Source organism: Lagopus muta, chromosome 31 (assembly GCF_023343835.1).
Source record: "Lagopus muta isolate bLagMut1 chromosome 31, bLagMut1 primary, whole genome shotgun sequence".
NCBI classification, from domain to species: domain Eukaryota; kingdom Metazoa; phylum Chordata; class Aves; order Galliformes; family Phasianidae; genus Lagopus; species Lagopus muta.
The window spans coordinates 631,228-651,007 of NC_064463.1; the positions used below are offsets into that span (position 1 = coordinate 631,228).

The 19,780-nt window shown below is 50.5% G+C and overlaps 3 protein-coding genes across 11 annotated transcripts in view; 2 read left to right on the top strand and 1 right to left on the bottom strand.

The window, feature by feature from the left end:
* The window catches only part of LOC125686094 (zinc finger protein 501-like), a 474,399-nt gene that overhangs the window by 430,855 nt on the left and 23,764 nt on the right, over positions 1-19,780 (top strand). For 2 of the 3 annotated variants that reach the window (XM_048929728.1, XM_048929729.1), the window contains exon 4: positions 6,668-6,778. In XM_048929728.1, coding sequence (XP_048785685.1) covers positions 6,668-6,778 — 111 coding nt within the window. Of the gene's footprint in view, positions 1-6,667; positions 6,779-6,881; positions 9,202-19,780 lie in introns of those variants that run through there. The other variant, XM_048929730.1, reaches the window with a different exon arrangement.
* LOC125686095 (zinc finger protein 501-like) overlaps positions 1-19,780 on the bottom strand; it is a 239,099-nt gene that overhangs the window by 186,223 nt on the left and 33,096 nt on the right. The window lies entirely within an intron of this gene.
* LOC125686098 (zinc finger protein 485-like) overlaps positions 1-19,780 on the top strand; it is a 322,586-nt gene that overhangs the window by 174,275 nt on the left and 128,531 nt on the right. The gene's annotated exons all lie outside the window — the stretch shown is intronic.

Below are 19,780 nucleotides of genomic sequence, written 5' to 3' on the forward strand. Positions count from 1 at the left end.
CAATAAAGATATTAAACAGGATGGGCCCCAGTACTGACCCCTGGGGACCACCACTTGAAACGGGTCGCCAGCTGGACTTCACTCATTCACCACTACCCACTTGCACGGCCCTCCAGCCAGTTCCTTACCCAAAGAAGTGTAAACCTGTTCAGACCATGGGCAGCCAGTTTCCCCACAAGAAGCCTGCGAGAGACCGTGTCAAAGGCTTTGCTGAAGTCTAGGTTGACTACATCAACAGCCCTTCCCTCATCTACCAGACTACTCACCCAGTCATAGAAGGAGATGAGGTTGGTCAAGCATGACCTGCCTTTCACGAACCCGTGCTGGCTGGGCCTGATCCCCTGGACACTGCGCACATGCCATGTAATCTCATCCAAGATGATTTACTCCATTACTTTCCCTGGTACCGAGGTCAGGCTCACAGGCCTTTAGCTCCCCAGATCCTCCTCACGGCCCTTCTTGAAGATGGGAGTCACATCAGCATGCCTCCAATCCTCTGGGCCCTCAGCAGTTAACCAGGAGCATTGATAGATGGCCGAGAGGGGCTCGACAATCACCCCTGCCAGCTCCCTCAGCACCCGAGGGTGCAGCCCATCCAGTCCCATGGACTTGTGACAGTCCAGATGGAGGAGAAACTCTCTGACTATCTCTACCGGAATTGCTGGGGGCAAATTCTGAGCTGCGTCCCAGACTTCCAGATCAGGGCATAAAAAGCCCAGAGGATGACTGATCTGGCTGTTAAAGGCAATTGTAAAGAAGGCATTGAGGACCTCAGCCCTTTCTTTGTCCTCAGTGGCCACATTCCCTGCTGCATCAAGTATAGGATGAGAATTATCTTTGGTTTTTCTTTTGCCATTAATATATTTAGAAAAAGATTTTTTATTGTCTTTTACTGCAGTGGCGAACCTGAGCTCAAGTTGGGCTTTTGCCTTCCTAAATTCCTTCCTGCAAGCCTTAGCTGCTTCTTTGTTATCTCCCCAAGCAGCCTGTCCCTTCTTCCAGAGGACGTAGACTCTCTTTTTCTCCCTGAGTCTCAGCAGTAACTCCCGGCTCATCCACACCGCTCGTCTTCCCCTTCGGCTCGCCTTACGGCACTCAGCACAGCCTGGTCCTGCACCTTTAAGGTTTCCTTCTTGAGGAGCATCCAGGCTTCCTGGGCCCCTTTACCCATGAGAAGTGACTCCCAAGGGACCCGTGCTACAAGCGCCCTGAACAGGTCAAAGTCCGCCCTCTGGCAGTTCAAGAAAGCAGTTTTGCTGGTCACTCTGTTGACATCCCCAAGAATGGAGAATTCTACAATTCTGTGGTCGCTCTGCCCAAGACAGTCCCCAGCATTCGCTTCTCCCACCAGTCCTTCTCTGTTGGAGGAGACCAGGTCCAGAAGGGCACCGCCCCTGGCAGGCTCTCCTACCAGTTGCGTAGGAAGCAATCTTCCACACAATCTAGAAACCTCCTGGACTGCTTCCTCTGTGCTATATTATATTTCCAACATATATCAGGGAAGTTGAAGTCTCCCATCAGAACAAGTGCTGGTGATCCCGTGACTTCCACGAGCTGCTCATAGAATGCCTCATCCAAATCTTCGTCCTGATTAGGTGGTCCAGAACAGACCCCCACCAAGATGCCGCCCCTACAGGCCTTCCCCCTGATCCTTACCCATACACACTCCACTCTATCATTCCCAACCCCAAGCTCTTCAACCTCGAAACAGTCTTTAACATCAAGGGCCGCACCACCACCCTTCTTTCCTCATCCATCTCTTCTGAAGAGCTTGTAGCCATCTATCACAGCACTCCAGTCACGGGAGTGGTCCCACCATGTTTCAGAAATAGCAACAAGGTCATAATTAGCCTGACTCGCAATTGCTTCCAACTCTTCCTTCTTGTTGCTCATGCTGCGCCCATGGGTATAGACACATTTCAGACAAGTCATCTGCCACACCCCAGCTCAAGCATCGTTCCCCTAGGCTCATCTCTTGAGAGGCCTGTTTTGTCCCCTTCCCCCTTCATAGCTATTTGAAAGCTCTTTCAATAAGCCCTGCTACTTCGTGCGCTAGTATTCGTTGTCCCCTTTGAGATAGGTGGGTTCCATGGACAGACGACAAGCCAGGGGCCGAGTATACTGCCCCACGATCAAAGAATCAAAAATTTCTGGCTCGACACCAGCCTCTGAGCCAATTATTCATCGCCTGTGCTTTCCAATCCCGCTCACAGTCCCTCACTGCCCCTGAAGGTATTGAGCAGAAGATCACTCGAGCTCCCGCTCCTTGAACTAAACGCCCTAAACCCACACCTCATACAGAAGAAGTCCCTGCCACTCCCCCGGGCAGAAGTAGGCTCAGGCACTCCTTGCAGCCAGAGGCCTGAACAGCATTTCTCAGCAAGCTTTCCATCTGGGTTGCCACAGTCTTCTTAGAATGAGACCACTGTCTAGTGGAGACCATGTTTCAGTCTTGGGCCTTAGGGACTGCCAAGGAAAGCCAGTCTCCTGAGCAAGTAGGAACCAGAGCGTACAATTCACACCACTGCACCACCTCCCACACACAGATGTAGCACCCTATGGGAAGCGTGGGCTGTGCTCACTCACTGAACCTCCCCTTTCTCAGTGAGCACAAACAATGATTTCTCACCTGATGCAACTCATGGGTGGAAGCTAGCTATCAGGTGTGAAGGTGAGGACAGGTATTTAAACCATGCTGCTAAAATGGCAGTTCCACCCCTGGTGACTCAGGAGCCTGCCCACAAGCTGCTGGCTCCAAGCACAAGCGCATTCTGATGCTAGCCTCAAAGAAGCCTTAAAAAAGCCTTTAAAAAATAAAAAGCATTAAAAAGAGATTTTTGGTTGTCCTTTCTTTAAACCAATAGCCAATTAGACTCGATTCCCACATTCACACAACTCACACCTTGCATCCAATAGTCAGCATTCACACCACACAGCAGCCGCTTATGAAGTCTCCCTTGCTGGGTAATGGACTCTGCTTACTTCCCCAGGGCACGGGAATACCAAATTCCCTGGGCAAGAGCTATAACCAATGTCCCCAGCAACAAGAGCACTTGTATTGTATGTGGAATTCCACAAGCAATCATTTTATAACAGAAACACTTAACAATCACAAAGATAACCACAATGAAGAAATAGTTTGGGCAATTACTCGTTACATGATCCTACCAGGCCCCTTCCTGGCAGCTAACTGCAAATGCCCCTGATACATTTCTGTTGTGATGATTTCTCCAAAGTATTTCAAAGCTTACATTCCCGAGCACATTATAGCCTCACTCCTGCAAGATTTCAACCGTGAGGTTCTTGGAATTCTCCAGATACCACCTCAAGTGGGACCCTGCTCCCAAGGGTTGTCCTCCTACAAGGATCGCCATGACCGAACCTCCAGCTATGGATCCACCCTCAAGGGGAGCACCCTCGCTCCTTCACCCTTCAAGATGCGTAGAGGTTAAACATTGCCAAATGAAACTAGGAGCCCACTTTTGCCCCACAGAAAATGCAACAGAACAGGAAGCACTCTTCCCCAGACACAAACCCCCGGTTAACCCGAGGGCAGTTCTTTCTGGGTGACCTTAAAATCTGTAGATCTACAGCAGCGAAGAGCAGAGCTGGCCCTTGTATAGCACAGAGCTTAACCAAAGGAAGCAAAGAGAGCCAGCAGAAAGGGATGCTTCATTAGCGTAACAAAACGCAGCCCACATACCTCCCCCCCTCCCCCGGGTGCAGATGTGCCATGAGAAGGAGCTGTGAAACCGCCCAAGGCCGGCAGCCGGCTCGGGGCGTGCTCGCTGTGGGAATTGCTGCCTGGACCTGAGGCTGTGCCGAAGCGGCCAGAGCCTGGCTGGAAACCGTCCGGGCAGCACGGCGGTGGCAGGAGGAGCAGCGAGGCCGTGCTGCGGCCAGCTCCGGGCTGAGGACACTCGGCACCCTCTGCTCTCCGCGACTCCCAGGAGCCTGCTTGCCCGCACCAGAGGCGGGAGCAGCCTGCTCCGCACCCAAGGTAGGAGCCCTTCGCGGCCCGTGCAGAGCAGCTGCAGGCATTTTTCTCTTCATATTGAACCCCATTTCGAAGCAGGGACTGGGGAGGGCTGCAGCACTTCTTGAGGACTAGTAGATGACCTGCAGCTTTGGGAGGTCAAGAACAAATCGGGTTCTTTTTAAATCAGGGGACAGACTTCTTATCGTCAAGCGGTATTAATACTAATTAGATTTTCTTCCGTAGTAGTTGTTGTTTGGTTGCTTGTATCCCTTACTCTCGTTGATCTGTGTGCTTTTTTATACCCATCCCCTCACGCTGTGTGGGACTGTCTGCGAGCTGCAGGAAGTTCTCCCTCCCCTGGCGAGCAGCACCACGAGGGGACGGGAGCAGCGGTTCCCAGGCGTGTTGCTGCCGGGCTTGGGCTCCGAGGGGCACGGGAAGGGGTTGGAGCTGGGACAGCGAGGAAGTGAGCAGAGGAGCTCAGCGCGCTCTGCTGCCCAGTCGGTTCTCTGTAACACAGCCCAGCTGGGACTGCGTTTCTCCCTGTGGGCCACGGGAGACACGAGATGACCTCGCTCTGCTCCTCTGCACGCATGGATTGATTGATGGAAGCTTTCAACTCCCCGATGCCTCCTTTTGACTGTCTGAATGCAAAGCCTCCAAGGGGGGAATTTTCATTCCCCCGCCCACGGCAGCCTGCAGTTTCCTCCCCCTGGTGGGAGAGGAGGGAAATTTAGCCGCCGAGGCATTCTTGGTGCAATGGAGGAACTGGGCTTGTTTGACGAGGAGAAGGGAAGGCTCCGGGGAGACCACATCGTGGCCTTCCAGGACGTGAAAGAAAAGCATAAACTAGTTGGGGAACGGTTTTTTACGAGCACTTATGGTAATGGTACAAGGAGGAATGGTTTTAAATTGAGACAAGGGAGATTTAGGTTAGATATTCAGAAGATGTTTTGCAGTCAGAGAGTGGTGACACACTGCACGATGTTGCCCAGGGAGGTCGTGGATGTCCTATCCCTGGATGCATTCGAGGCCAGGCTGGATGTAGCTCAGGGCAGCCTGGTGTGGTGGATGGTGACCCTGCGCATAGCAGGAGGGTAGAAACTAGATGGTCATTGAGGACCTTTTCAACCCAGGCCATTCTATGATTGTGTGGTTACCTTGAGATCTTCACTGTAGCACATCACCTTAGAGAAGCTCACAAAGCTCCAAATGAACCCTGGGTCTCTTACAGAAGACCTGTGTCAGCAAGGTGTCTTGACATGAAGCTGAGTGGGATCTCTGTAGAGGTGTGAAATTGAGAGCCATCCCTGACTGTTGGGAGATCCTGTCGTGCAGCCCTTGCTGTGCAGGAGAGCTCAAGGGGCACTTGGGCTGCTCCCTGTTTAGGGGTAAGATGACTGCCTCCTTGCTATGCATTGTCTTTAGGCATACAGTCCATGTACCCTCAGCTGTTGAACCGGGTGTCAGTTCTTTGTGCCACCCAGTTGGAGTCAGCTTTGTGATTTGTAATCAGCTGTAGGCAGAGCGTTACCAGTGCTGTTGCTGCTTGTGTTCCTGTGCAAGGCCTGCTGTGCCATCCCCCAGGCAGTGCCCTGCAGATGGGCTGTGGAGGGCTGGGCTGGGACAGGGACTGCTGTGTTCCCTCACAGCTCCCCTGCCATTTCTCTTGTCCCTGCAGGCTCCAATGTAACTTCTGCCTTCCAGCCGTGATCATTTCAGCTGCAGGAGAGCAGCAGATGGCCACAGCACATCCATCTCAGGTGGGGCTGGGGGAAGCAGGCAGGAGAAGCCGAGGGGCGGAGGGGATGTGAATGCAGGGGAGAGGGAGGTGGCCTCAGCCAGCGTGTGTTTGCTGGGGCCAGAGAAGCGGCTGGGACGGGAGTTTGTGTCCTGTGTGAGCTGCTTCCCTGGGCCTTGGCTGTTCCCAGCAAGGAGCCTCTTTGCTTGCAGGAGCCCGTGAGCTTTGCGGAGGTGGCCGTGTATTTCAGCAGGGAGGAGTGGGCGCTGCTGGACCCTGCGCAGCGAGCGCTGTACCGGGACGTGATGCTGGAGACGTACCATTGCGTGGCCTCGCTGGGTGAGGGCTTTGCTGCCTTTCCTCCTCGTTAGGGCACCTTTGGCTGCACAGAAGGAGCCTCTGCAGGCCGGACCTACAATAACTGCCATGATGTTACATAGTAGTTACTATAGCAGCAACAAAAGATATACGTTGAGAAGCGTATATATATGAGAAGCGTGAATATCAGGAGGGATTAGTATGCACAGCAGACTCATAAACGCCCCAGAGTCAGTGCTCGCAAGCAGGCATGAGCCAGGAGGGAGAAAACCAGCCCTTCTACTGGTGCTTTACATCATGCCACCAGCTCCAGCTAACAGATGACTCCCTGCTTACTCCTTTACAATGTAGGATTTTGCATTCAATTGACATAAACATTTTGATGCCTTGGTCATTGATATTTGTCAGAAAATAAACAAACTCTTCTCAAGTTCATTTTAAAGAAAAAATCCCTTCGGAGTTTTCAGAGTTGTAAAAGGACTCTTTGTTTCAAAGGAAGCTGTGGGCCCAGCGTCATTCAGGCCCAAAGTGAGATTTCTCCCTGGGGAGGGGACACAGAGTGGAGCTGTTGAAGAGGCATTGTGCCAGAATGAGGGAATTGTTCTCATCTCCCCTGTTTCTCTTTGAAGCTCCACTTCCAGCTCCCAAACCCGTGCTGATCTCCCTGCTTGAAGGAGGGGAAGAGCCCTGGATCCCAGATGTGCGTAGCCCTGAGGCCGTGCCAGGAGACCTCAGCCCAGGTGAGGTGGTGGAGGGAAGGAGGAGGTTGTGTCTGGAAGAGCCATCTCTGTCTGTGTGTTATTTTGGGCACTGTGTGCTATTTCTGGATTTCCTGTCATCCAGCAGGAACTGGGATTGCAGATACGCTGGAGGACCTGGAGGAAAGTGGTGTGGCCGAAAGGCGGTGGGGTGGTGTTTGTGTGGAAGAAATGAGAAGGGATGTCCAAGGAGTCCTGGAGCAAGGTCAGGGTGAGCAGATCATGGAGCCACTGGGAAAGGGTCTGGGAAAGACAGGGAGGAGCCCGTTGGACTTCAACCTAGGTCAAAGAGTGCCTGAAGAACCCAGGAACAAGAATGTGTGCCAGCAGAAAAAGCAGAATGCATGCACTGAGTGTGGAAATAGCTTTGAAAAAGATTCCAGCATCGTTAACCACCAGTGCATACACTCATCAATGACCGCAAACAAGTCCTCTGATTGTGGGAAGAGCTTCAAGAGGTGTTCTGCATTGAAGCTTCACAAGCACAGACACACAGGCCAGAGGCCATTTCAGTGTCCTGAGTGTGGGAAGAGCTTCAGATGCAGTTCTGAATTGCAGCTGCACCAGCGCTTCCACACAGGGGAGAGACCCTACCAGTGCTCTGACTGTGGGAAGAGCTACACAATCAGCTCTGGTTTAAAGAGGCACCAGCGCATCCACACAGGTGAAAAAGCCTACAAGTGCTCTGAGTGTGGGAAGTGCTTCACAATCAGTTCTGATTTAAAGAGGCACCAGCGCATCCACACCGGGGAGAGACCTTACAAATGTCTTGAGTGTCAGAAGAGCTTCAGAAGCAGTTCTGAATTGAACTTGCACCATCGCATCCACACAGTTGAAAAACCCTACACGTGCTTTGAGTGTGGGAAGGGCTTCAAGAGGTGTTTTGAATTGAAGCTGCACAAGCGCATACACACAGGAGAGAAACCATTTCAGTGTCCCGAGTGTGGGAAGAGCTTCAAAAGCAGTTCTGAATTGAAGCTGCACCAGCGCTTCCACAGAGGTGAAAAACCCTATAAGTGCTTCGAGTGTGGGAAGAGCTTCGGAAGCCATTCTAATTTAAAGAGGCACCAGCGCACCCACACAGGGGAGAGACCTTACAGATGTCCTGAGTGTGAGAAGAGCTTCAGAAGCAGTTCTTCGTTTAAGTCGCACCACCGCATCCACACAGGTGAAAAACCCTACAAGTGCTCTGAGTGTGGGAAGAGCTTCAAAAGCAGTTCTGAATTGAAGCTGCACAAGCGCATACACACAGGAGAGAAACCGTTTCAGTGTCCTGAGTGTGGGAAGAGCTTCAAAAGCAGTTCTGAACTGAAATGCCACCAGAGCATCCACACAGGAGAGAGACCTTTTCAGTGTCCTGAGTGCAAGAAGAGCTTTAAAAGAAGGTCTAATCTCAACACCCACAAGCACATCCACAGTGCATGCAGGCTGTAGAAGAATCACAACATATGGGGAACCTTCAAAAGCAATTCCATCCTCATTACCTACCAACACAGCCACACAAGATACAGAGCCTGCAGAGCTCCAAAGGTGAGAAGAGCTACAGTCAGAGCCACAGCATGGTGACCACCTGTGGCTTTGTGTGGTGATGAACTTTACAAATCTCTTGAGTAGAGGAAGAGCTCTGCGGCCAAACTCAATCCTCTTTCTCTTTCGTTGCATGAGAATTATGCATATTGCTGTCCTCCAGCTGCAGTTTCTGTGTTGGGTGGCCATGCAAAGGAAAATCCGGAGTGGGATGTGTCACAGCCATGTATGGGAAGAGCTTTTGCCAGGGGATCCTCTCAGAGCATTGACCCTAGAAATGCCTGCACTGCAGGAAGAGCTCATCCCGAGCTCAGTCGTCATTAAACATTGTCCAGTCTGTATGATAAAGAGGCCCTGCAAGTGTCTCTGGTGCAGGAAGTTTCTCTGGGCTGGCACTTCCTTTCTCATGGGGAAACCCCCTGCAGAGAGACCTTAAGAATTTTGGTGAGCCCAAGGATGAGGGAGACCCAGATGCTTTTCCCCACACAGGAGGAGTTTGCAAAGGAGATGGCATCACTGGCACCCTCTGCAGAATGGATTTCACCCAGGAGCTTCAGATGGCCTCTCCTTGCTACCCAAATCCTGCTTTCCTCTTCTGTTCTTCCTGCCAGCAGCTTTTTGATGCCGTTTCCTAAGGAGAGGTGTCTGTGTGGGGATGTTCTGTGTGTCTGTGTGCATGTGTTGCTCTCAGTAATCTGTGAGTGCGCTGATGAATATGAGGGAAGGGTCAGGAGAGCAGTAACGTGGCTCTTGGAGATTTTCTGAGAATCATCTGTAGAGGAAAGGGAAGGGGGTCAATAAAGTAGCTGAGTTGTTCTGGAGCTTTCTTCACTGTCTTCTTTTTGTTCTCAAAATAAATGTCAGCACGTGGAATGAGGAGAGGGAAAGGTGCAATCAGGATTTGGTTTTGGTTTCTCCTCCAGCCCACTGTTTGCTTTTGGGAAGGCATTTCCCAACCAGGAGGGAGAAAACCGGGCCTTCTATTGGTGTCTATTGGGAAGGAAGGACCCCCCCCAGCAGCACAGGGGCCTTCTGCTGCTAGAGGTGCTGCATGGGGCTGGGGGCTCACACTTGCACTGCACGCTTGGGACCTAGTAGAGGGGACTTTTCAAGGACGACCCAACATGGGACTTTCTGCCCTGTGTTCATTTTCCTGCCCTTAGGGTAGGGATGACTGGCAAAATGGAAGAGGAGCTGTCTATGTTGACACATCACTGAGACTGAGGATCACTCCCTCGACCTGCTGGCCACACTCTTTTAAATGCACCCCAGAATGCCGTTGGCCTTTTTGGCCACGAGGGCACACTACTGGCTCATGGCTGACCTGTCATCCACCAGGACGCCCAGGTCCCTCTCTCCAGCAGCTCATCCCCCAGCCTGTACCTGTGCGTGCAATTATTCTTCCTCACATGCAAGACTCTACACATGCTTTTGTTGAACCTCATCCGGTTTCTTACTGCCCACCTCTCCTGCCTGTCTATGTCTTGCTGAATGGCAGCACAGCCTTAAGGCGTGTCAATAAACAGACTTTCTGATATGAAAGCCTGAGAGGGATCAACAAAGCTAATGCTCTTTCTGTACACTGAGTGAGGAAAGGCTGATGGAACACGAAGATACTGCTCACAATCCTACTCATCTCCAAAGCTGCAGTACAGCAGTCTCAGTGATGTGTCAACATAGACAGCTCCTCTCCCATTTTGCCAGTCATCCCTATCCTAAGGGCAGGAAAATTAACACAGGGCAGAAAGTCCCATGTTGGGTCGTCCTTGAAAAGTCCCCTCTGTTAGGTACCAAGCGTGCAGTGCAACTGTGAGCCCCCAATCCCATGCAGCACCTCTAGAAGCAGAAGGCCCCTGTGCTGTGGGGGGGGGGGGGAGGGGCTCTTTCCTTCCCCCCACACATCTCCCTGCAGCTCCCTGGCTCTGCTTGACAGCCCTTTACACTTCGATAGGGATGGGATCCAGATGAATCAGTTGAGGCATCTTATCCTCAGGTTGAAGTCCTGGGTCCTGGAGGGAGTCAGCTCCCTCCCATGCCTCCAACACACCCAGTCAAACAAGCACTGACCACACATTTGGCCACAAGCAACTGGCCCCCTGCATCCCTCCTCTTCCACAGGCTTCTTTCTCCTCCATCTACATCAATTCCCATCTTTGTCTGGTGCAGTCACTATCCCCTTATCAGCTCTCACTGACTACATTTCCCTCTTGCATCCCCACAATGCTATCCCCATGCTGGCTGTGCCTCCCTCTCCCTGATGGAGCTGACATCTGTGTCACAGGGGTTGAGCCACATTCACTGACATCTCTTGTGTCTGCAGTAATAAAAATACCCTTAAATATGACAACTCCTTTTTTGGACAGTGCTCCTGGAAAACTTTGTCTACAACACTGAGACCTCCCTCATGAACAGTTCAAGTCTTGAAGACTTGAGGGAAATGCCTTGTTAGGTCTTTCTGCACTGTAATGAGCCCCACAGCGATGTAGTGTAGTGTCCATGAACTTCAGGTACTGAGAAAAGACGGCTGTAACCAAATGATGAAGGTGCAGTCAAAATGCTGTCCAGAAATGTTGGAGAGTGTTGGAGTATTAATTGGTCCCTGTGGAGCCATTACCAACAAAGCCTCCCCACATCCATGTTAGAGCAGATAACTGGAGGTCGTGATTCCCGGCAGGCAAAGGCCCTGGTGCAGGTGCTTTGAGAGTGAGGCAAGCCCATGATATGCCTGATGCAACAGAAGGGTAGGGCCATAGCTGCGGCCTCTGGGAAGGGTGGTCCTGTCCCTCCCTGATGGCCCAAGGCTCTCACATGGTCAGTGGGACATGGTTGTAGAGCGGTGTGTGAGGGAGAGTGATAGGACACCTACTGCCCTCCCTACAGGGCTGTAAGGAAGGCAAGGAGGCCCCCATGGCACGAGGACAACGTGTACCCTCTTGAGACTCAGCAGCAGACACAGCTGCCACATCCTAGAGGACAAAGACCTTGGTTTTCTGTCAGATCCCTTCAGCCTTGCCAGTGCTGTTGGCCATTTCCACCAGAGGCTGTTCCATGCAGTCCTACGCTCGCCTCCTTTTCCCTGCAGGGTGCAGACACTCACCTCAACTCCTGCACTGGCACTCACCTGGCATTGCCTTACTCTGATGGTTTTGCAGTCTCACTAGTTGTTCCTTGTGATACAACAGTATGGACTGATCACAGAGTCCAGATGGGCATCTGTCTTGCTCCAATTTATTGGAGGGAGAGGAGGTTCTTTTATTATCTATATACCCGGCATGAGATTAAGAAGCAACGGTTCAAATGTTGGTCCGACCAGTTTATTACAAATCTTAATTAGGGAGATGGGGAAGGGGAGGACAGACACTATTACGATTTAGGGTGATGGGGAAGGAGGGCGATAGGAAAGATGGGAAAGAAGCAGCAAGGAGTCTTTATAGGAAGCAAGAGGGAGATAGTCACCACCATGGATTCAGCGAGGTTCGTAGTTCAGTCTTTGCTCTTCAGTAGTGGTGGGTCATCTGGCAGAGTCGTTCTATTGATGATGACCATGACGAGAATGATGGACCCTTTCCAGTGTTTTCAAGGTGGTCGAGTCAGCTGTCTTTGGAGTGACAGCTTCAATCCAAAGTGGTTGAGTCAGCTCTCCTTGGAGTGGCAGCTTCTGGCTCTGGGATCTCAGCAGCAAATTCCTTTGTTCCTATCTTCCTGGCCTTGCCTTCACAGGATGCAATGGCATCGTCCCCCAGTCTTCCATAGCAAACAGGAGTTATTTGCTCACACGCTAGGTCTTCCGCCAATAAACAGTCCTGAGCACTATCTTCTGAAGGCAAACAGCTAAAATTGTCCACACAGTAATGTTGACTGCCATACAACAACACCCATCACTCATCTTCTAGACAAGTCAGTCTTATCACAAGAAATACCTCAGGAAGCAAGCTCTGAGCCAAAAAAAAAAAAAAAACCAAAAAAAAAAAAACAAAGAAGGATTCTCACAGCGTTTCAGGCAAAACAGCGCTACCATTGGAGGCAAGTGCTGAGCTGCCAGCTTGTGCAGAAAGAATCACTTCTAAGGTGTGTACACAGATCTCCAGCTCATCCTGCTCATTTCCCACGCTATGCACACTGGTCTACAGGCACTTCAGGGAAGCAGCAAGTGCAGTTACCCCTAGAGGGTGCAAGAAGATTTTGGATGGGGTATTGGCAACATGATCTTCTCTGAGGAGTCCCTGTATGATCCTATAGGACAGCTCAGAGGTTTTTCCCTGCAATCTCCCACAGTGACAACATCCCTCAGCCCTTCTCTGCCACACTGAATTCCCCTCTCTTGCCTCTTTGGACCTTGTTTAAAGACTTGGAAATCGTTCCAGAGAGCTTGCTCCCCAGCACACGTGTGCCCTGCTTGCTCAGAGGGCTCCATCAGGAGCCTACATACCCAGTTTCCCAAAAGCCTTCACAAGATCAGAATACCCAAAGCCTTGATCACAACGCTGCCCCTACAGCCAGGCGGCAAATGGGAGCCTCAGTGCTCGCCAGCCAGGGGCCCCCAATTACTAAGACTGTCCATCCTTTTTTGGTGGCACTGATATTGACGCAGTGCCCTGTCTGGCCCTCTGCCCTGCATTCTAAATGTTCTTCTAGGGGCATGAATTCTGACTGCACAGTTTTGCATTTCCTCACTCCAAGAATGTGAGACATTGTCACTGTAGATAACAGCAGCAGTAGGAAGTTTGAGAAGCAAAATGACTGCCCTCACACCGTTTTTTGCCCACTGACTGATACTTAGTCCCCTAAACAAGCCAGAGTACTTCTGCTCCTGTGAGCAGAACTGTAAGCTCCATTCCATCCAGCCCACCAGTACCAGTATCACCAGCAACACCACAGCCATCCATCACACACAGCACACCCGTCACAGGACCGTTCCCACCACCTCTCACTCATGCTGATGATGCTGCAGCACACAGGGCCTCCAACTTTGGAGGCCAATGCAAAAAACCAGTAACACCTAACAGCCTTGCACATGGGCACCTGGGGGGATGGTTGTTCCCTTGGGAGCTCTGTCTGTGCCTGTGTTGATTCCATGAGTGCAGAGGTGACCTGTGACATGGCACGGAGGGCACAGCTTTCTGTGGGGTGGATGCAACTATTGGTAGAATTCATCAAGACAAAGCCTCCCAAGTGAACATCCACCCTGAGAATGGAAGTCCCCCTCCTCCATGCCCACCATTCCACCACCACAGGGAAAACAAACCGCTGTGGCACCTGAAATGCTCCTGTTCCTCTAGACGGGTCACTGCAGTCACACCTCTGCAGGGACTCACGTCTGCAACAGAAGGACTTTCCCCAGAGCAGAGGGAAAGCAGGGAAGCAGGAGGAGACGAAATAATGGAAACTTACCTTAACTAAATGGAAATAAATGTGACATGTGACACAATATTAGGCAGAATCTGCAGTCAAAAAAATGTTTCAGGGAGTAAAAGCGGAAAATCATTTTTATTTTCAATTCAGGGAAGACCTGCACAATATTTCTCAGAATAGAAATGTAAGATGAAAACAAAAAATAGTGAAAATGCTGTTTGGGGAAACGTAAAAGGAAAGAGAAGACACATGCCTGATACCATACGACAGCAATTATTGGATGCAGTTGAAAAGTAAATCACCCTAACTCTTGGCTGAGCCGTTGTCTCCTGTTCCTGGGGATCCCAATGCCTTGAAGCTGCCTGCTCCCTCCCCACACATTTTCCCTTGGAGCTGTGTGTTGGCCCGTCCTCCGTGGCCCTGCTGTACCTCTCTTGCACCAGACCAGACCCTGCTTCCTGGGATGGAGGAAGCAGCACACCTCGGTGCAGCAATCATCATCTCCTTGCAGCTTGCTGGGGGGTCAGGAAGCATTCAGAGAACCTCACCTGAAGACATGGGCAAGCTCCTGCTGGCTTCACTAGCTCACCAAAATCAACTCCACATCCTGCCAACTGCATTCCAAGCAGAACAGCTTTACCAGAGCACAGCAGATGTGAAGGATCTGCTGTTGGAGATCTCAGACATACCTTCCCAAGGTGTCACGGAGTTGACCAGATCAATCTATGTCCGTGACAGGGGCGACAGGCCTCTGCCCTCCCCCCCCACCGCAGTCCCACAAAAAATGGGAAGGAAGGAAGGGAGGAAAAGAGCAGCGGCAACAATCTATGGAGGAAAACTTATTTTACTATAATATTGGAATACAAGATAACACAATAGATACAATTTAATTGAAATTGAGATGAATAAATCAGACAAGATGAGAGAGAGAGTTCCCGGGACCGAGTCAAACCTGAAAAGCTTGGAACAGCTAGGAAAGCACCCTCCAGCACCCACTGCAAGGCAGCAAGAGAGCGCCCCCCCAACCCGGAAGGGCCAGATCCCGTGACTGCTGTAATGTACAGGGATAGGTACTTGGAATTGGGGCAGTGACACTCTAATGCCCCGTACACTACATGATGTTTTGATGTGGAATACTGAAACCCGGAAACAAAAAAAAAACAAAAACAAAAACATAGAACCATGACACAAGGTCAAATCAAAAACCTTCAAGCTCAAAAGGGATCACTTGCAAAAAAAAAAAAGCAGTTCGAGCCTCACTACCTATCAACACAGCCACACAAGATACAGAGCCTGCAGAGCTCCGAAGACTGGAAGAGCTACAGCCAGAGCCACAGCATGATGACCACCTGTGGCTTTGTGTGGTGATGAACCTTACAAATCTCTTGAGTAGAGGAAGAGCTCTGTGGCCAAACTCAATCCTCTTTCTTCTTCTTTGCATGAGAATAATGCATATTGCTGTCCTTCAGCTGCAGTTGCTGTGTTGAGTGGCCATACAAAGGAGAATCCAGAGTGGGATCTGTCTGCCAGGTCTGCGTGCAAGGAGAGTCACCTCTTACCTCCCCTGCAGAAATTCCTGTGCTGTGGGGCAGCAGGTGAGGACCCAAAGGAAACCTCAGCTGGGCTGATATGTCACCAGGAAGGAAGAAATCCTGTCTGCAGGCAGTGTGGGAAGAGCTTCATCTGGAGCTCAACCCTCAGTCGACCAGAGGAGAGTCCCAGTGAGTGCCTTGACTGCAGGAAGAGGTCTGTCCAGAGCCTGCACCAGTGAGTTCACGTGGCAGGAAGTGTTAGAAATGCCTCGAGTGTGAGAAGGGCTTTGTGCAGAGTGCAGAGCTCCTCACTCACAGGAGATGGCACTGGTGGAAGAAGTGCTACAAATGTCCCATGTGTGGGAAGAGCTTTTGCCAGGGGATCCACTCAGTGCAGAGACCATGGAAATGCCTGCACTGCAGGAAGAGCTTCATCCAGAGCTTGATCCTTATTAAACATTGTCCAGTCATGTGATAAAGTGGCCCTGCAAGTGTCCCTAGTGCAGGAAGTTTCTCTCTGGGCTGGCAACTCCTTTCCCATGGGAAAGCCCCCAGCGGAGAGACAATGAGGATGCTGTTAAGCCCAAGGATGAGGGAGACCCCAATTCTTCTCCCCACACAGGAAGATTTTGCAAAGGAGATGGCATCACTGGCACCCTCTGCAGAAGGGACTTAAAACAGAAGCTTCAAATAGTCTCTCTTGCTACCCAAAGCAGTTGGGTAAAGCATGCCCAGTTTTTTCTGCTCTTCCTGACAGCAGATTTTTGATGCCATTTCCTAAGGAGAGGTGTCTGTGTAGGGATGTTCTGTGTGTCTGTGTGCATGTGTTGCTCTCAGTAATTTGTGAGTGCTCTGATGAATATGAGAGAAGGCTCAGGAGAGCAGTAACGTGGCTCTTGGAGGTTTTCTGAGAATCATCTGTAGAGGAAAAGGAAGGGGGTCAATAAAGTAGCTGAGTTGTTCTGAAGCTTTCTTCACTGTAGTCTTGTATTTTGTTCTTAAAATAAATGTCAGCACGTGGAATGAGGAGAGGGAAAGGTGCAATCAGGATTTGGTTCTGGTGCCTCCTCCAGCCCACTGATTGCTTCTGGAGAAGACATTTCTTTCACACAACCCTATCATCCTTCCTAACTGTGTTGCAAAGAGCAGCTGTGTGACACCAAACCTTGTTTGCCTCCAATAAAACTACAAAAAGCTGAGCTTGTTCTCCAAGTTTCAGGTGGTGGTGGGAGCAGAAGGCAGCGCAAACCCACATGGTGCACAAGCAGCTCATCCCCACAGTGCAGAAATATCAGAGTGCTCTCCTGTGCATGCTTGCCTTGCAAGTGATCCCTTTTGAGCTTGAAGGTTTTTGATTTGACCTTGTGTCATGGTTCTACGTTTTTTTTTTTTTTTTTTTTTTTTGTTTCCGGGTTTCAGTATTCCACATCAAAACATCATGTAGTGTTCGGGGCATTAGAGTGTCACTGCCCCAATTCCAAGTACCTATCCCTGTACATTACAGCAGTCACGGGATCTGGCCCTTCCGGGTTGGGGGGGCGCTCTCTTGCTGCCTTGCAGTGGGTGCTGGAGGGTGCTTTCCTAGCCGTTCCAAGCTTTTCAGGTTTGACTCGGTCCCGGGAACTCTCTCTCTCATCTTGTCTGATTTATTCATCTCAATTTCAATTAAATTGTATCTATTGTGTTATCTTGTATTCCAATATTATAGTAAAATAAGTTTTCCTCCATAGATTGTTGCCGCTGCTCTTTTCCTCCCTTCCTTCCTTCCCATTTTTTGTGGGACTGCGGTGGGGGGGGAGGGCAGAGGCCTGTCGCCCCTGTCACGGACATAGATTGATCTGGTCAACTCCGTGACACCTTGGGAAGGTATGTCTGAGATCTCCAACAGCAGATCCTTCACATCTGCTGTGCTCTGGTAAAGCTGTTCTGCTTGGAATGCAGTTGGCAGGATGTGGAGTTGATTTTGGTGAGCTAGTGAAGCCAGCAGGAGCTTGCCCATGTCTTCAGGTGAGGTTCTCTGAATGCTTCCTGACCCCCCAGCAAGCTGCAAGGAGATGATGATTGCTGCACCGAGGTGTGCTGCTTCCTCCATCCCAGGAAGCAGGGTCTGGTCTGGTGCAAGAGAGGTACAGCAGGGCCACGGAGGACGGGCCAACACACAGCTCCAAGGGAAAATGTGTGGGGAGGGAGCAGGCAGCTTCAAGGCATTGGGATCCCCAGGAACAGGAGACAACGGCTCAGCCAAGAGTTAGGGTGATTTACTTTTCAACTGCATCCAATAATTGCTGTCGTATGGTATCAGGCATGTGTCTTCTCTTTCCTTTTACGTTTCCCCAAACAGCATTTTCACTATTTTTTGTTTTCATCTTACATTTCTATTCTGAGAAATATTGTGCAGGTCTTCCCTGAATTGAAAATAAAAATGATTTTCCGCTTTTACTCCCTGAAACTTTTTTTTGACTGCAGATTCTGCCTAATATTGTGTCACATGTCACATTTATTTCCATTTAGTTAAGGTAAGTTTCCATTATTTCGTCTCCTCCTGCTTCCCTGCTTTCCCTCTGCTCTGGGGAAAGTCCTTCTGTTGCAGACGTGAGTCCCTGCAGAGGTGTGACTGCAGTGACCCATCTAGAGGAACAGGAGCATTTCAGGTGCCACAGCGGTTTGTTTTCCCTGTGGTGGTGGAATGGTGGGCATGGAGGAGGGGGACTTCCATTCTCAGGGTGGATGTTCACTTGGGAGGCTTTGTCTTGATGAATTCTACCAATAGTTGCATCCACCCCACAGAAAGCTGTGCCCTCCGTGCCATGTCACAGGTCACCTCTGCACTCATGGAATCAACACAGGCACAGACAGAGCTCCCAAGGGAACAACCATCCCCCCAGGTGCCCATGTGCAAGGCTGTTAGGTGTTACTGGTTTTTTGCATTGGCCTCCAAAGTTGGAGGCCCTGTGTGCTGCAGCATCATCAGCATGAGTGAGAGGTGGTGGGAACGGTCCTGTGATGGGTGTGCTGTGTGTGATGGATGGCTGTGGTGTTGCTGGTGATACTGGTACTGGTGGGCTGGATGGAATGGAGCTTACAGTTCTGCTCACAGGAGCAGAAGTACTCTGGCTTGTTTAGGGGACTAAATATCAGTCAGTGGGCAAAAAACGGTGTGAGGGCAGTCATTTTGCTTCTCAAACTTCCTACTGCTGCTGTTATCTACAGTGACAATGTCTCACATTCTTGGAGTGAGGAAATGCAAAACTGTGCAGTCAGAATTCATGCCCCTAGAAGAACATTTAGAATGCAGGGCAGAGGGCCAGACAGGGCACTGCGTCAATATCAGTGCCACCAAAAAAGGATGGACAGTCTTAGTAATTGGGGGCCCCTGGCTGGCGAGCACTGAGGCTCCCATTTGCCGCCTGGCTGTAGGGGCAGCGTTGTGATCAAGGCTTTGGGTATTCTGATCTTGTGAAGGCTTTTGGGAAACTGGGTATGTAGGCTCCTGATGGAGCCCTCTGAGCAAGCAGGGCACACGTGTGCTGGGGAGCAAGCTCTCTGGAACGATTTCCAAGTCTTTAAACAAGGTCCAAAGAGGCAAGAGAGGGGAATTCAGTGTGGCAGAGAAGGGCTGAGGGATGTTGTCACTGTGGGAGATTGCAGGGAAAAACCTCTGAGCTGTCCTATAGGATCATACAGGGACTCCTCAGAGAAGATCATGTTGCCAATACCCCATCCAAAATCTTCTTGCACCCTCTAGGGGTAACTGCACTTGCTGCTTCCCTGAAGTGCCTGTAGACCAGTGTGCATAGCGTGGGAAATGAGCAGGATGAGCTGGAGATCTGTGTACACACCTTAGAAGTGATTCTTTCTGCACAAGCTGGCAGCTCAGCACTTGCCTCCAATGGTAGCGCTGTTTTGCCTGAAACGCTGTGAGAATCCTTCTTTGTTTTTTTTTTTTTGGTTTTTTTTTTTTTTTTGGCTCAGAGCTTGCTTCCTGAGGTATTTCTTGTGATAAGACTGACTTGTCTAGAAGATGAGTGATGGGTGTTGTTGTATGGCAGTCAACATTACTGTGTGGACAATTTTAGCTGTTTGCCTTCAGAAGATAGTGCTCAGGACTGTTTATTGGCGGAAGACCTAGCGTGTGAGCAAATAACTCCTGTTTGCTATGGAAGACTGGGGGACGATGCCATTGCATCCTGTGAAGGCAAGGCCAGGAAGATAGGAACAAAGGAATTTGCTGCTGAGATCCCAGAGCCAGAAGCTGCCACTCCAAGGAGAGCTGACTCAACCACTTTGGATTGAAGCTGTCACTCCAAAGACAGCTGACTCGACCACCTTGAAAACACTGGAAAGGGTCCATCATTCTCGTCATGGTCATCATCAATAGAACGACTCTGCCAGATGACCCACCACTACTGAAGAGCAAAGACTGAACTACGAACCTCGCTGAATCCATGGTGGTGACTATCTCCCTCTTGCTTCCTATAAAGACTCCTTGCTGCTTCTTTCCCATCTTTCCTATCGCCCTCCTTCCCCATCACCCTAAATCGTAATAGTGTCTGTCCTCCCCTTCCCCATCTCC